Source organism: Peromyscus eremicus, chromosome 3, assembly GCF_949786415.1.
Source record: "Peromyscus eremicus chromosome 3, PerEre_H2_v1, whole genome shotgun sequence".
Lineage (NCBI taxonomy): Eukaryota > Metazoa > Chordata > Mammalia > Rodentia > Cricetidae > Peromyscus > Peromyscus eremicus.
In genome coordinates this window covers 156,017,655-156,035,427 of record NC_081418.1, presented here as the reverse complement: position 1 = coordinate 156,035,427, position 17,773 = coordinate 156,017,655, and the positions used below count along the sequence as shown (strand labels likewise).

The window sequence follows — 17,773 nt, the reverse complement described above, 5'->3', positions numbered from 1 at the left end:
TTGAAATAGGAAAACAACATGAACAGGCATTTCACGAAAGAGTAAAATAACAATAAGCACTTAAGCATGTCAACCTTTCTAATCATCAAAGAAATAAAGAAAAATGTGTAATACCATGTCCATTGTCATTCCAACAGCACTGGACAGGGCACAGAATGCTCCCAACAGGAGCTCCAACACCCTTTCTTTGAAGTTGAGCCCATGTCTGCATAACTACAGCAGCCGGTAGAAAGTGTGTGTGTGTGTGTGTGTGTGTGTGTGTGTGTGTGTGTGTGTGCCCACCATGATAGATTGCTGCCTCTGCATAGTGGGACATGAAGACGTTCTGAAGATTCTTGTATGTTTCTTTTTAAACTTTTCACTGGCATGTTTTGTGGTTCTTTTTTTCCTTTTTATGAAGACTCTTACACACACACACACACACACACACACACACACACCTGTCTCCATATCCCACTGTGCAGAAGCAGAGAGAGACAGAGAGTGCTATAAGCCACGAGAGTACAGAGGGAGTATACTATACCTCAGATGTGCATCAAAACGCACAGTGGCCGCACAGTGGAAGATAATATTGGTGCAAGACAGAAGTTCCTGCATGTCCTCCTTGCTGATGGCGAAGTCACGCTGGTTGAGGTCTGCAGAGATGGGTCTGATTTTCTCATGCACATTTGGACAGACTTCTTTGACTTTCTCAAACAGCTGAAACAGAAATTCACAGGCCATGAGCCTCATTAACACCACAAAGCCTTGCTTTGTATATATGTCTTTCATTATAGCACTCACACCCTGGTTTTATTTGGAATACTCGTGTTTTCAATGAAGGTGTCTCCACAGTCAAGAGCCCTCCATTTCATGCATTTGGTGTAATTTGGATCCTCTTAACTCCCAGGAACATCTGAAAAAGGCATGCCTAATAATCAGTCAGGTGCATATTTTTGAACTCTGCCCTGGAGATGAAGGGGTGATGGTCACTGTACTGGATAGTTTTATGTCAACTTGACACAACTAGAGTCATCTGAGAGAAGGGAACCTCAATTGAGAAAATGCCTCCATAAGACTGGGTTGTAGGCAAGTGTGTAGGGCATTTTCTTAATTAGTGACTGCTGTAGGGGGCCCAGCCCGTTGTGGATGGTACAAACTGAGCCGGTCATTCTGGGTGCTATAAGAAAGCAGGCTAAGCAAGCCTTGTAGAGCAAGCCCGTAAGCAGCACTCCTCCATGGCCTCTGTGTTACTTTCTGCCTCCGGGTTCCTGCCCTGACTTTCTTCAGTGATGATCAGTAATGTGTAAGTGGAATGAACCCTTTCCTCCCCAAGTTCCTTTCGGTCATGGTGTTTATCACAGCAACAAAAGCCATAACTAAGTCACCTCCTCCTTACCTGACTCCCTTCATCCTTTAGTCTCATATTTACACATGGGGATAGTTTTTACTTTTTATATGAGAAATAATGGTTTTCAGGGCTAGGTTATTGGCCTTTAGCAAACAACAGGAAATCACCTTGCTTAATGGGCCGAGCTACAAAGATATAAGCACTAATGTAATTGGAAAATAAAAAATTAGGTAAACATTTTATGAGTAAAACAGAAATGTTATGTAATCATAGTCTAATATCAATGGCAGTTAATGTCAAGGGTTACATGAGCTCATGTACTTTTGCACTGGATTTTAACTGATTTTTTTTTAGCATTTTTATTTTTGAAGGGAGAAGAGATGAAAACAACAATTTTAGCTCTTATTACATTTACTCAAGTGGGTTGATTCTCTGCTTTCCCCACCACACAGATTCTTAGATTAAATTTGCATTTTCTATTGTTTTGAAAACACCATTTTAGTGAAAACAATCTTGTTTCCAAACATTTTGTTAAGGTGGAGTTTCCATATAGCATCCATGGGGATAAATGTTTAGAAGTATTAAGAACAGGCAAAGTTGGTCTTTGGTTTTTTAAGCATAAGGCAATACCAGAGACAGGCCCCTTTGTCCGCAGACTCTGAAGACAGTGTGCTGCTTGATTCATAGTAGCAGGCTCTTTTGTTGAGTAATAAAACATTAAATCTGGGCTTGGGATACAGCTCAGTTGGCAAAGTGTCTGCCTCCCATGCACAAGGCCCTGGTTTGACCCCCAGCATTGCATAAAACCAGGCATGGTGATGCACACCAACAATCCCAGCACTCAAGTTCAAGGTCATCTCTTCTAGTTAGCCACTTTGAGGATAGCTTGGATTGCAGGAGACCCTATTTCAAAAACAAAACAAAAGCAAAAAATTCAGGTAGTCAGAGAAATCATATTTTATTTGCATCAGGCAAGAGCAGGCTCAAAGACATCCTTGGAGCTGGATGAAGATGACTAGGGAAGGAACTCAGTTCCGCAGGCAGCCAGCGCGTGCCATGCTTCCATCCCCAAGCTTCTACTTTCTACGTGGAAGGGCTGGCCTATCAAGAGATATCACTACAGTTCTGAAGATAATTAGGTTGGGCCAGTCCTCGATGTTTTGTTCTGACATCTGGGATAGATAAGGTTGATAAAATATTCAATCTCACTAAAGAGGTCATTCTAGCTCTTGGAGACAGAACTTTAACAGTTCTAATCTTGATCAATCATAAATATGCTAAATGTTTGCTTTTACAACCAAATGTTTCCCCTGTGATAGTTCTTTTTAGCCATACAACAAATGTACAAGTTTGTGTGAAATGTTTGCAATTTCCCTGTTTTAGTAACTGAATTTGTATAACCATCTTTGAGTCTATGATAGAATTTTCTTCACTAACTTGTTTGTGGTTCTGTGGACACTGACTTTGGAGAGGAGCATGTATTGGGTGGAGAGTGGATGCATCACACCTTTGCACTGCCTTTGGAAGGGTTCAGGGCTGGAATTTGGACTCTTACAATGAAGGGGTGACCCCCATGGCCTCATTTGGGAGGCATCCACAGGAGGTTTGGCTTTGTTTTCTGGGCATCACTGAATGTAATCTTTCATGAGGGCCTTTGCTCTCTATTCCTTCTATTGAATCCCTCTCTTCAAATAGACTTCTACTATCTAGTCCCAGTAACACACCAGTGCTTGTTTAGTTACTACTTTGATTCTGTGGGGGGAAATGGTGAGGTCTGTTAAGTTAAAGGGTAGACTGTGGACTGTCCAAGAGCTCTGAAGTGAAAGAATTTTCTAAGGAATTTTCAGGGTGCTGAATTAAAAAGTACATCAGGAGATGTGGGGGTGTTAGCTCTAGTTCAGGTGCAGGGCAATTAAGTATGTCCATATAAACCATACTGAAGAACTTATATATATAATTTAAAGTCTCCTCTCTCTCTCTCTCTCTCTCTCTCTCTCTCTCTCTCTCTCTCTCTCTCTCTCTCTCTCACACACACACACACACACACACACACACACACACACACACACACCCCACAAAGCATCAGGATCTTACTCATTGCTAGCATTTCCCATAGGCTATAAAGGGTCAATCTGTAAGTTTTTAATTGCTTCAGTGAGGACCGTTGCTATAACACCACAAGACAATGTGGTATGAGCATGTGGTTGGGACTGCCTGGAAGGTGTAGAAGGGTCTGGATCAACAGCTTGGACACTTGTGCTTGGTACCAGGTGTGTAATGACAATGGCAAATGACACACTACAGGTGTGTACCAGAACTGTGTATTCTGGAAAGACATCAGATCCTCTGTCATCACAATGGGTTGGGCTAAATCCCCATTCTGCTCTTTATTGTTCATGTAACAAGAACAAGTTGTGAAGTTCTCTGGGCCTTTTCTGCACATTTACTTAAAATGCCAATCATGGAACTGTATCATCCTGTGACCTTAGAGAATTAGAGATTAAATACGTGAAGCTATTCTTGAGAACAGCTTTTCACTTGTCAGAATTTCAGTTCACTTTTCATAAGAACCTATAATCAGCACTAATGGTGGCACATATTTCATTCGTCACCTTTTTGTTCTTTATCCCCACAAGGTAGGTTCCATAGTGTACTTTGAGAATAAGTATGTGGGCAGGAAGGCGTTAGCTAGAAGACGGAGGCCAACAAAAAGATTATTTCTAGGCTCTAATAGGACCATTAAGAAGGGAAGGTGCTGATGGATACTTAGATGGGTCCAGCAACACTTTACCTCCTAATGGTTTTGTCACCAAGGAAGCAGGCTCTTCCTGCAGAGGAGGTAAGAGTGCCACGGTGCTGTGGGATGTATGGCAAATGTGTTGCTGATTAATCAATAAAACACTGATTGGCCGTTGGCTAGGCAGGAAGTATAGGCGGGGCAAGGAGGAGAATAAAGCTGGGAAGTGGAAGGCTGAGTCAGAGAGACACTGCCAGCCGCCACGATGAGAAACAGCTTGTGAAGATGCCGGTAAGCCACGAGCCATGTGGCAAGGTATAGATTAAAGGAAATGGATTAATTTAAGCTATAAGAACAGTTAGCAAGAAGCCTGCCACGGCCATACAGTTTGAAAGCAACATAAGTCTCTGTGTTTACTTGGTAGGGTCTGAGAGGCTGTGGGACTGGCAGGTGAAAGAGATATATCCTGACTGTGGGCCAGGCAGGAAAACTTAAGCTACACCACGGAGGACGTATGGTCCCAGAAGAGCTGCCTTCCAGCTTTGCTGCGTCACCTCCTCTGCACAGATAACACAGCCCTGGGGAGAGGACAGTTTTCTGGGATTAATTTCTCATCTATGACATAAGAATAAACACTTCACAAGGATTCCTAAGATTAAATATGATAATGAAAGTCAGTGCTTAGCATAACATGTGTCACTTAATAGGTCCCTAAAACAAAGGAAACTCTCTTTCTGATTTCAATGTTCTGTATTTCCCAAAGTTGTCAAGCTGGGAGTCCTCCTCTCTTTTCTTCTCCCCTTCCCTCCTCTCCTCTCCTCCTTCCCCCTTTCCTCCTCTCCTCTCCCCTCCCCTCTCCCCCTCTCCCTTTCTTCTCTCCTCTCTCTCTTCCCACTCTCCCCTTCCCTCTCTTCTCTCCTCACTACCTTCCACTCTGTTAAAGAAGCTCTGACTGATCTAAGTTGAAGATCTAATTGAAGATCAGCTACATTTTTAAAAGTATGCCTTTGTAAACTGTGGGAGCCCACAAAGGTTTTCTAGTGAGATCTGAGCTGGCTTCACATAGCAGGGCTGCATTAGGGGATGGCTTGACCACGTGTGTGTGGTTACTAGGTATTTGGGATGGTCTGCACTTGACAGTGCTGGGGGGATGTCTTATGCTCCACCCCTTGGCATTCCTTTAAAAGCCCTTTAGTAGAGACAGAAGGGGCTGGTGGGAATTGACCCAGGCCCTTCCAAGGCTATCCTATGTTTCTGTCTCTCTCCTCTATATTTCTATCTAAATATTTCTCATTTTTCCCTGCTCAAGAGTACCCTGGGGGAAAAGTGAGGGCAAGCCCCCCACAGATAGTGCCATAAACAGGGACCCAGGGACTTGGTGTAAGTTTGGGGAGAAAGCCCCACCAAAAGCAGTTGGACTGGTCTGGTTTTGTAGTAAAGTGAAGGCAGGGGGATTTTATCCTCAAGAGTTATAGTGAGGCGGTGAAATGCTGGGGTTGCAAAGTGAGGCTGAAGCATAGATATCTCTCTATCTAGGTTTCTTTCTTTCTCTCTCTTTCTTAAAATTCTATCTATAAAAATTAAGGAAGGTAGAATGTAAAAATACAGTATAAGAAAAAATTTAGAGTAGAGGAGGAATATTGGGAAGAAGTCTTAGATAAGATAAGCAATAAGATGGAGGAACTATGGAGCTATGAACGCAAACTGGAAAAAGTCACAGAAAAAAATTTATCAAAGAGAAGAAAATACAGGGAGAAAAAGTTTCCTGTGGGAAGCTTTTGGCCTGTGAACAGTTTAAGTCCCAGGTGGCAGGGGAAAGAATTTTCCCTGAGATAGATACAGATAAAATAAAACTTTTCACTCTGTTGACACTGCCACTGTGTGGAAACACCATCAGAACTAGTTTCCTCTTGACTATGAAGCCAAAAGTTTAGAGAGTAGACGTCTTGGTGGTCCTTCTCCCTCAAAAAAATGAAAGCTTTCTTGGAAATACTTAATCTCTCTCTAAAAATACTAAAAAGACTTTTCAGATCTTTGCTTCTCAGAAAATTCTCTTTCTGTAACAGCAAAAAATAGATTCACCTGGAAATCTATGGGAAAGTCACCTGTGGTTTGCTCTAAGAAAAAAAAAACAAAAAGACCTCTTGGAACAAGGCAAATCCTCTCTGCTAAGCCTTGTCTCTCAAGCTAGAGAAAAACAGTGGCCAGTTCCCTGAGGCAAAGGCCTGGTGAGAGAGTGCAAGCAGGAAATGGAGCAGGGACAGATTCCTCCCCAAAAGGTGCAGGACCTGGGGAAAGCTGCAAGCACAGAAAAGCAAGGTCTAAGTTCCAAGCAGCAGCTGCAATGGCAGCATGGGAAAAGCTGAGGCAGAACTGGGGAGAGAAGCTAGAAGCAGTTAGCACAGGAACAGAGCTGTGACTGAGGTAACTGGGGCTCTGCATCTTGGGGGAAGACAAACAAAGACCTATCAGGGAAGAAAGTCTCTCTAAAGAGACTGTGAAAAAAAGCTTTATCTTAAGTACTATCATTTTTTCACTAACCAGGTATAGGTGGAAGAGCAAGCCCTGGAGGAATTTTGCTTCAAGCACAAAAGGGCATGCCTGAATAGGGTGAGCAGGTGGGTGTGACTCAGTTCTGGGGACTGTATCAGGAAGGAAATACACCTGTCATTGCCAGCTCAGAGAGAACAGAAATTTCTCAATCTCCTGTCATAAAAAAGCAAAAATCTTCACTCAAAAATCTCCCATTGAAAAAAGCAAAAGCAGGAAAACAAACCATGTAGCCAGGAACAGGAGTGTGGTGAACCCAAAGGGCATCATGGGAAATGTAGTTTGAAAAAGCAGTTTGGGAAATGTAGTAATAGCATGATTCTATAGAGAAAGGCTTTCTGGGAAACAAAGTTTTCAGCTAAAAATGGTGGTACTGCCCCCCAAAACTATTTTTTTCAGCTGTAAGTGAAGGTTTTTTTTTTTTTTTTTTTCAAAGCAATGCTAGAAAGCTTAGTCCTACCTCCTGAGAACTAAGAATAGGTGAACAACTTACCTCTAAGGAGCTAATGAAAGTGCTAGTACCGTCTGTCAACAAGTCACTTTGAAAACTTTAAGAAACCAAGGGGAAGTGGTCCGTACACTGGAAAACTGGTTTGTAGAAGGGGACCAAACTTGAGAAAATGTAGCTGTCTTACAGAATAGCTGCTTCACTTGAAAGTTGCCCATAAGAAATCAATGTTAAAATGGAATGTTTGCTCAGTAAATGCACTGATGTTTGTGAGAACAGGAAAGATGTACCAAGTACTAAAGGTTGAAAAGCTACAACTATTGTCTGAGTTAAATGACTCATGGTCAGAGTATGTCACAGCTGCTAATAAAAATCATATCAGGGGTTGAGAAGCTAATGAATGAAGTGAAAATACTAAATCATGAAAATGTTCTTCCTCAGAGTAAGCTAATGAAGGATGTGTTTCATGAAACAACATCTATGTTCTTGACTCCTTTGAACAGTAGCAGTTTTGGTGAACAAATAACCTTGCCAGAAATATTGGGCTAATAAAAAATCTATCAGACACATCAGCATTGTTAAAGAACTCATGGCAAATACAGCTTTAAAAAATCAAGAAGAGGGAATTTTACCCCATTTTACCCTCAGTCAAGTCTAAAAGCCACTGTTTTACCCTCAGTTAAGCTTGGAGCTACACTGCTTTTGTTTGACTAGCAGCAAATTGATGCAGGTTTGAGACAACGCCTAATAGCTGTGTAAGGAGTTTTGGCTAAGAGCTTTATGGTAGCTCAATATGGTAATTTTACCCTTGCCCTGATGTGAGGCTTTTTCGGTAGAGCAAACTGAAAGTTCTGCTGTAACAGAAATGTTTGTCTGAATTGTGGCACAGGGGAGCTGCAATGAGTTGGGTAAAGGAACAGCCCCTAGTTAGAAACTGTCTGCCACCGAGTGCATCTCTGCTGGTTCCGGAACAGCTGGAAGAGCCAGCAGGAAAGGTGACTTTTGGGGGAGTGGCATTGTTCTGAGTGTTACAGCCACTAGCAACAAGTGTAACACCTCCATAGAGACAGAACTCACTAAATCCCAGGGTTGAGAGAGCCATTGCCAAATTAGGCTCTTGTTTAGAACTCTCAAGAACTTTCAGAATGATAGCAAAGCTGACTATAAACTCTGAACTTTAGAAATGCTTTGCACACTGCCTGTCTTGTTAAATGTTAGTTTAAGAAATCTCTTCTAAATGTTAAGAAATCTCTTCTAGATGCTTGCTAGTGTAGGTCTTCTAAGAAATGTCTTCTATATATGTGCTAAAGCTTGTAAAATAGTTTCCTTATGAATATAAGTTTATAAAATAGATCTATAGAGTTTCCTCTTGAATATAAGTTTGATATAATTTCTCTGATGAGGTTTGCATCAAGAGTCTATTGATTTAAAAAGGGCTTGGCACAGCTAAGGCTGTTATAGACATCTTAAACCCATTCCAAAAAAGATATGCCATCTTTATCATCCTCTACTCCTGTACTGGGAGGTGAGGCAGCTATGGAGATCACTGTGGAGGTTGTAAGCTCAATAGGAACCTGGGCCAGAGCTAAATTAAACTCAGTACCCCCTCTTGCCAGAGGCTGAGGGTCAGGGATGGGCGACATGCTCTTGATAGCTTCCAGCCTAAGACAGAGTATGCTTGATGGAAAGTATATCTCCATGATGGATAATGGAAGAAATAATCATGGAGAATGACCTAAGACAGACCTCAGTCTATCTGATGGGGCCTGAGGGGCTCTTATAATAGGAGGGATGTGTGGGAGCCCACAAAGGTTTTCTAGTGAGATCTGTGCTTGCTTTATACAGCAGGGCTGCATTAGGGGATGGCTTGACCACATGTGTGGTCACCAGGTATTGGGATGGTCTGCACTTGACTGTGCTGTGGGGGAGGTCTTATGCTCTACCCCTTGGCATTCCTTTAAAAGCCCTTTAGTAGAGACAGAAGGGGCTGGTGGGAATTGACCCAGACCCTCCCAAGGCTATCCTATGTTTTTAACTGTCTTTCTCTCCTCTATATTTTTATCTAAATATTTCTCGTTTCTCCCTGCTCAGGAGTACCCTGGGGAAAAAGTGAGGGTAGGTCCCCCAACAGTAAACCATGAGATGTTTGGAATTCCTGTGATGTTAATAATTCTTCTAGTTATCTCACATTTATAGAGCTTTCTTGCCTTTGTCTCTGTAGTGTTAAAGTAGAACCCAGCGTCACACCCAGCACTCTGCCATCAGGTGACACCCCCAGCAAGAAGCTTCTTCCTTTTTGTGGGACAGTTTCCTGGGTAGGGGTGAGGCAATAATGGGACAAAACAGGCTTTGGGAGTTTAAAATACAAATTTCTTGTTTCCAGTTGTCTTTGTCTCATCCAGAGAGAGTTAATAGAACTATTAATGACAGTCACAAAGCCCAGCTCTCAGGGTGGGCTGGAGAATCATGGGAATGTTGTTGGTTTCTTTATAAAATCATCTAAATTAACAAGGTCAGATTTTACTTTTCTATTTTCAGGCATTATTTAATTCAAAGTTAGTATTTTTATGTCAAATCCTTTTATTTAGCCACTCTAAAATGTATACATCATTTCTATTTCATTATAATAGGCTATATACAGCTATTTTGATATAAGTATGTGTACCTAGAGTGTATTCAAAGTTGGTATTTTTTTGTTTGTTCAGTTAATTTTTAAAATGTCTGTTAGGGATTAATTGTCTCGTCTATGAACTGCTGAGCAGTGATAGCCATAAAAGGACTCAATGAAGTATTTCTTAAAACATTATTTTCCATTGTCTTAAATCAAGCTGTGTTGTATGAGCTGAGGTCACGGCCATGAGCCTTGCCTGCAATCATCCTCTGTATTTCAATGTTCATTTGCCTCAAGGACAACTGAAAACTTATTGAGTAACTTCTGCTTTTCCAGGGAAGCTTATAATGTACCAAGCCAAACGACAGATTTGGCTTATAAAATACAGCATAATGCTGTATGTGGACCCATGCTTTTAGTCCAAGTGCTTGGGAGGCAGATGAAGGAAGATCTCTGAGAGTTCAAAGACAGCTTAGTCTATGTAGCAGTTTCCAGGCCAGCCGGGGCTGCACAGTGAGATCCTATCTCAAGAAAATTTTCAAAAAATGTGAAAATACTTAAGAATTAGGAGCTCTAAGTAAGAAAATGACTCTTTTCTGGTTCTCTGTGGCCAGTGGATTAAAAAGTTCTTTGAAAGTTTGTCTCTCTCTGTAATCAGGAAAACAGAAAGAGGGAGGCAGCAGCTATATATGCCACAGGAGAAGGAAGCAATATATGAGTTTTGATGGACAGAACCAAACTCTTCTCCACCGTAATCCTAGGTATAGATAATCAGAGGCAAACTTTGCACCATGTGTATGCAGTGCTCACAGAAGCCAGAAGAGGGAAGTGGAACCCATGGAACTGGAGCTCTGCATGGATGGTTGTAAGCCACCATGTGAACTAAACCTGGGCCCTCTGCAAGATCAGCAAGTGCTCTTAACCACTGAGTCATCTCTCTAGCCTCTTTTTATGCTTTCTTAGTTGAAGACTCAGTGAGAATAATGCTGTTTCAAGAGTGGCAAGTGTTACACGTTTCCTCAAATGGATTTGCCAAAGCCACTATTACATGTATTACCCCTATATTTCCTCTGTAATTTGAGATGTAAGACCTTTTCATTAACATTCACTTCCCTCCACATATAGCCCAATGCTGGCAATAGATACTCAACCTGTCTTTGTTGAATGAAGAAGTTCGGGGCATTCCAGGATTTAAGGTTTGGGATCTTATCACAATTCCCATTCCTTCTTGTACTTACTCATCAACTGTTTCATGCATGCATTTCACTTGGGACAGGCTGACCTACTGTGTGCACTAACCATGGGATTTCCTTTTCTTTCTAGATTCAAAGAACACTTGACCCTAAGTCTGCATACATCCACTGGTTCCCACCTTCTTGAAGACAAGGAGAAGACAACCTTCCCCAACCACCACAGCAACAGAGGGGCAGGGAAAAACCTTCCAGAAAGTGGAGTAATTGGCCACAAAAGTGATGGAAAAGAGGCCTCTTACTAAAGAGTCCAGTCAGAGACCAGGTGAGAGACCTCTTCCTACTCCACTCTATAATCTTCTAAAGGAGTCTTTTCAGTTCTTAACAAGCATATTTCTTAATAGATACAGCCCAGTCTTGCTACCTGTCATTTTGAATAGCTTTCTTCGTTTAGTTTTTTTCTTAAATAGTAGTTACCTTGTTTCTGTCCTACTGCTGTATATGAAGTTTGAGTTCTAAGACTTGCTGGCAGCTGCTGGTAGCACAGCAGGTGACAACCAGTGTTCATCAGGCCGACCCACTAGATGAACGACTCTCTGTTGAGGAGCCCCACTTGGCAAAGCTGTGAGGTCGCTAACTGTAAATGACTGGGTGCTTCTGTCTGCAGTTTTTCTCATGTGTCACTACATTTCTTCCCTAATAACAGATATGGGTGTTCTCCCCACTGCTTGTGTGTTTATCTTGTGAAAATATTCCATCTTTGGGCACACATATAGCTGTGGATGGTCAGGAAGATGACTTCTGCTTAAGCTGTATAATTCTGATGAATAGAAATAATACTAGGATATTTTTCATAACTGACATAGGAAAGTAACAGTATTACCAGTCACAAAGACAGTTAATTTTAGACTTCAGAACAAATTCAAAAAAGACTAGCTGCCCCTGCAGAGAATACACAAGGACAAGTTACCAAACCAAAGTCAGGCACAAAACAACTTTAGTAGACATAATTCTCTCAGCAGTTGACTCTTTGCACATACTCCTTACCACTCAAGGTTCAGCCAACTAATTGTTTATTGCTTAGATCCTGGGTTTCAATGTCGCTTTCTGTCTGAGAACCCTGACCACTCAGGCTACATGCACAGCCAAGTGTTACGCACTGGCCAGTCAGTGTGACATCTTTAATCTGAGAGAAACTATGTGACTTATCATGTGTTATGAGAATGGGTCAGACCCTGAAAATGTAACATAATTGTCCAGCGTTTGGCAGTTGAAGTGTGTGTGTGTGTGTGTGTGTGTGTGTGTGTGTGTGTGTGTGCTGAAAGAGAGATGTAGCTGAGTGGGTAGAGAGATATAGAAGATGTAGTTGTATAGAAGAGAAACATGTATGTAGGAGATGTACGTGCAGGAAGGGATGTGGCTGTATAGTGAAGGAGCTATGCAAGTGAGATGTATAGCTGTGGCTGTGTGGAGATTTGTAACTGTATGGAGACAAAGAAAATGAAGCTGTATAGCAAAGAGATTTAACTGTTCAAAAGAGGTATGTGGCTATGTAGAGAATGTATGGAGAATGTAACAATGTAGAATGTAACTATGTGGAGACTGAGATTTTCAGACAGAGGATCTTTTTAAAGATTGAAGTAAAAGAGAAAGTTACCATCAGAAAGCATGTATGTTTCCTTATTTTCCCTTCAGATAGAAATGTCTAACCCTTGCTGAATTCGTGGATTTTTTTTTTTTTAATACCCTGGACTGCTGGAGGCTGGCCCTCCAGTTAGTGATAAAAACTGCCAACCAAAAGCTGATGTCTCAGCACTTGGAAGAAGGAATGGTCTGTTCCCCAGAAACATGGACTCTGATTCAAGAATGGCATGAAGGGTAAGGCAGAAAGGAATTTTGTGACCTGAAGTGAAGACAGTGGGTGTTTCCTCATGGGCACCCACCTGTGTATTTCTCAGCCATGGGGTGTGGCCCAGTGGCAGCCTTGCGGAGTCTGTGTGGACAGGAGTTAGGGGCACTACTTCCTGCCAAGACCACATGTCTTCCTATAGAATCAGTCCTGTCTTTGTCCCCATTGTTAGTTGGCTAGTGTCATCCATGGAGACCTCACTGGCTTGGGGGCAATGTGTGACAGATGGCGACCTCTCCATCATTCACCTTGGATCCTAAATGGCTAGTGTGTTGCCTCTTCTATCAGCTGGCTTTCAGGGAGGATGGGGGCTGTTTCAGCACATGCCCTTAATTCACATAGGCTAGAGAGACAATGGCTAGATCAGCTGCACATGTGAATGTTAACAGATACATTAGAGGTTTGTGAAATCTGGGAGATTTAGATTATTTATGAGCCTGGCATGGTTGGTGCAGCCCTGGAATTCAAGCCCTTGGGAGGTTGAGTGAGTAGATTCTGAGCCTGAGACCAGTCTAGGCTATATAGCAAGATCCCATCTCAAACACAACAGTAATTAAAAAAATCCCTCATTCATTTCTATTTTTACCTCTTACAAAAGTCGTGGTGAACTGATAGAGAAGAGAATGTGGAAATGTATGTGTCTTTGATGGCTGTGAGTTTAGGCAATCCATGATTTGGCTTTAGGGATGATGAACAAAAGAGCTTGTCTGGGTAAAAGAACTCAGAGGTCATTGATAACATCTTTAGATTATGCAACATAATATTTTATGCATTGGTATCTCATTTAATCCTCATAAATCCCTGTGAAATAGCTTTTGTTATTTGATACATTGTATAGATAAACAAGATGTGGCCAGGTTAGGCAACTGTGGCAAGCTCTCCATGCTGGGCTCTGTTTCTCTGGTGTGGAAAGGAATGGGTAGGGTCAGGTTTGGTGCCTTTTCTACTCTACTGTCCTATGCTATTCCCTGTGCAAATTCAAGAGCTAAATGGAATAGTGACCAGTTACTGAATACTTAGATTTCTAGAACCATCAATCATCCGGACAATAGCTGTGAGACAAGAAGAAATTAAAAAGGGATACTGCTAGAAGTGTAGTTATGACACCAAGAGAGAGCCAAGCTTGGACAATGGTGTTCAGAGCTTGCTCTGGACCATCCATGTCAAAGGCTGCCCTCCACTGATCCACTTCTGCCAGCAAGCCTAACTTTCACTGGTTCCACAGCCTCTCAAATTCCCCAATGGAGAGCAAGTACCCAAAACAGGAACAGTGGGGAACACGTCAGATTCAAACCATTACAAAGATGATTTCCTTTCCTGCCCAATTATAGTCGAAGCACCTCTGCCCTCCTTGGGGAACACACAGGTGTCACTGTTGTGTCTGTCTTCTTTTTTTTCTGTCCCCTGTATGCTCTTGCATGTAGTTGGGAGTTTGTCTAGTTTCTTTAACAGCTGCTTTGATAAAATCCTCCCCCCAAGAAAAAACAACTTGAGGGTGAAAGATTTTACTTTAGCTCACAGTTGAAAGTACAGTCCACCATAGCCAGGAAGTCAAGGCAGTAGGGGCTAGCTTGAAGGAACTGGTCACACTGAATCCACAACCCGGCAGAGAGCTGTACATTCTTATGCTCACTCATCTTCATACAGTCCAGGATCCCAACCCAGCAAATGGTGCTACCAATCATGGGGAGGCCTTCCCATCTCAAATAACCTAATTAAGATAATCCCCCACAGGCATGCTAAACTGACCTAAATAACCGCTCACCGATGTACCTGGAGGCCTGCCTCCTGGTGACTCTAGTTCCTGTCAAGATGATAGTTAACACTAACATTACAGAGCTGAAAGGAAACATGAACAACGTCACTCCTTGCCCATCATACGTGTCATACAAGGTATCCCACAGGACATACCTTACTGTTGAGGATCTGGAAAACCCTCTCCTGCAGTGTTTGTCCAGACTTAGGTCTCACAAGGATGTAAATGACTTTCAAATGGGGGCTGGTGCGGAACAACTTCTCCATCAGCACCTTGCCTAGGAAGCCTGTGGCCCCTGTGATGAGGACAGACTTGTTGCTGTAGAAAGCTGCAATCATGGACATGATTCCTCTGTTTTTCTTATATGGTCTGGGAAGAGGGTCCTGAAAAGAGAAAAAACATGCTACAATCTCAGAAATTTTAAAATTCTCAACCACTTGTAATACGTTCAGAGCTTCCAGAGGTTTCGAATGGAGGAAAAATTGTAAGAACCACAAGATGCACCCTAGTCATCATTTCTGAACCTGCTCTATATCCCAGGCTTTATGCTAAGGACCATGGGAAAAAGCTGAATGTGACACAGCCCTCAGTCTAATACAGGACATAGATACAATGAGAGACCATTAAATACAATGTGGCCAGTGAAAACGGGAGAACTGACCATGGCTGTGGGACGGTGGCAGGCGCTGAGGACTTAGGTGTGGTGACGGTGGTAGTGTTGGAAGGTGGTGACTTTAAGTTGAAGGCAGGCATGGGCTGAGGCAAGGGTGTTTTTGGCCTTAGAAACCAGAGCTTACATAGCTGTGATACCTGGTGCTCCTGCTCCTGTCCTACTGCCTTTTCTAAGTATATATGCTTTTCTCTTCCTTGGGCTGAAAAGAGGTGGCTGTCATTTCCTGTATGTGCCACTCTAGGGGTTCAGCCATTTACACATAAAGAGCAGCTTTACAAGAGAAGCCTGAAACCATTGGTTTTGGGGTACCTAGAAAGAGCAACAGGCACTGCAGCTGCCCAGGCCATTTGGGATCGCTATTTGCAGGAGCACAGGAAAAGAGCTGACAAGTTATCTGAGGACCAGAGGTGACACAGACTCTGTGGCCGCTGATGAGAAGACCTCCTGTAGACTGTAAAAGAGCAATTATTTGTCCTCTTCAATCCCAAGTGGGAGACTGACTGACAACAGCCCATGTGTGTCCCTGGTGCCCTCAGAGGCCAGAGAGAACATTAGATCTGCTGGAATCATAGCTATAGACAATTGTGAACAGCCATGTTGGTTCTGGGAATTGAACCCAAGTCCTCTGGAAGACAGTGATCTTACCTACAGAGCCGTCTCTCCAGCCTTCATTTCAATATAGTTGATTAAATGCACCAAGTCTCTACTTATGTGAATACGTATGTAAACCTATCTGTTTTTGAGGCATGAACCACAGTGCAAGGCATCAGTGTCTCTAAGATAATGTCAAACATGGCATCCAAAAAGCCAAGCACACGTAAATCTTGGTGTTTCTCTCTCCATTTGGAGATTTATAAAGGAAGGAACATTACAAACTAAGGGAGAATTGATCTATTAACCCAATGAGAATGGGAATCCAACTGAATCAATCGTAAACCAACATAATTTTCATACTTTGCTTAGAATGAAAATCTTTTAGTAAACAGATGACTTTCCATTCATATTCCAAGTTAGCCAAACAATTGACCAGGCACTCCAAGTTCTGCCATGGGAGGGACACAGAAAGGGCTACCGTGCTGCAGCTGCACACGTTGGGGCAGTGCCCGCACACCATGCAGAAGCATCTGTGACCAGGCCAGACTCATTCCAAATCCCCATGATGCCACAGGTGCCTGCTGTGGAGAAAGAAGGCAGTACAGTGGGAACAGCATCATGGGAATTTGAGCTACTTTTTTTTTTAACTTGTATCTGCAGGGTCTGCCCAAGCCCATCTACACCTTCACTAGTTCAGTGTGAAAGCCATGCACCGAATAATCCCAGTTCATGGTCTAGTGGATCAAGCAACACTCAGAAATGAGTGTTAAGAATGTGTTAAGATAACGATCCAGACTTAATTGTTCTATTAAGGCCCAGAAAGAGGCCATGAGCCATTTCTTAAAGGGATGGTATCCTAAATCTCTGTTGGTCTGTCTGTCTACCTCTCTCCTCTTTTCTCTCTCCCCTCTCTCCTCTCCTCTCCCCCCCACCCCTGTCCCTTTGGTGTGCATGTATGTGTACACATGTATGTGGAAGTCAGAGGACCACCTTGGATGTTATTCCTCAGGTGTCAACCATCTTGTATTTTGACTTTTTTTTGTGTGTGTGACAGGATCTTTCCATGGCTCGGAACTTGCCAATTAGACAAGGCTTGCTGTCCGAACTCCAGACCCACCTGTCTCTGCCTCCCTCCCCGGTACTAGGATTACAGATTTACAAGGGTTGTGGATCTTTATGATTATATAACAAGTATTTCCTGTCTGAGCCATCTCCTTACCTCATGCACCTAAACTTTAAGGGGCCTCCATTGTGATTTGGCTACTGTGGCCAGCCAGAGCAGCCACTGACCATTCATGCATATTGGATCTGCTGGGTATTACCACATGGCACAGTGGCATGTGCAGTACCTGTATCTATTGTACAGCTTCCTCTTGTTCTGTGCCTCACTCAAAGCCAGGTACTTCGGAGAGCTATAGCTAACCTAACATCCAAAGAGGTCCACAGAATATTGCACTTCTTATTTTGGTTTTAGGAGGGGTTAGATGAACAACTTATATGTTAACTTAAAGGGAATGTCTTTACCTGCCTCAAACAACTGTGTGCCTGGAAACTTCAGTGCACAGGAAGGCCCTGGATTTTTGTCATTTACTTGCTCTCTTGACAGCAAACGTCCCTAGGTTTTGCCATGCCTTGCTCACAAGATCCGTCTAGCATAATGTCATCAACATAATGGACCAGAGTGACAGCTTGTAGAAAGGAAAAACAGTCAAGATTCAGGCTAATTAAATTTATCACAAGGCTGGAGAGCTGATTTGTTCCTGCGGTAGGACATTGAGGTATATTGATGGCCTTCTTAGCTGAAGTTAAACTGCTTATCACATCTTTATTAAGGGTAATGGAGACAGTGGCAGTGTACTGACCTGAGGTAACTGTTACATGAGGTAACTGACTGAATTAACTCAAGCAACATACAATAGTTGTATATTGGATATGGCAGATGGGGTTCGGGCCCCTGCTTGGTTAAGTTGAAGGA

The 17,773-nt window shown here is 42.6% G+C and overlaps 1 protein-coding gene across 2 annotated transcripts in view; it reads right to left on the bottom strand.

Moving 5' to 3' along the window:
• The window catches only part of Far2 (fatty acyl-CoA reductase 2), a 99,162-nt gene that overhangs the window by 24,299 nt on the left and 57,090 nt on the right, over positions 1–17,773 (bottom strand). For both annotated transcript variants that reach the window (XM_059256405.1, XM_059256406.1), the window contains exons 2-3: positions 14,687–14,914; positions 524–699 (exon numbers count right to left, since the gene is read on the bottom strand). In XM_059256405.1, the coding sequence (XP_059112388.1) occupies positions 524–699; positions 14,687–14,875 (365 nt within the window). In that variant the 5' untranslated portion in view covers positions 14,876–14,914. The remainder of the gene's footprint in view (positions 1–523; positions 700–14,686; positions 14,915–17,773) is intronic.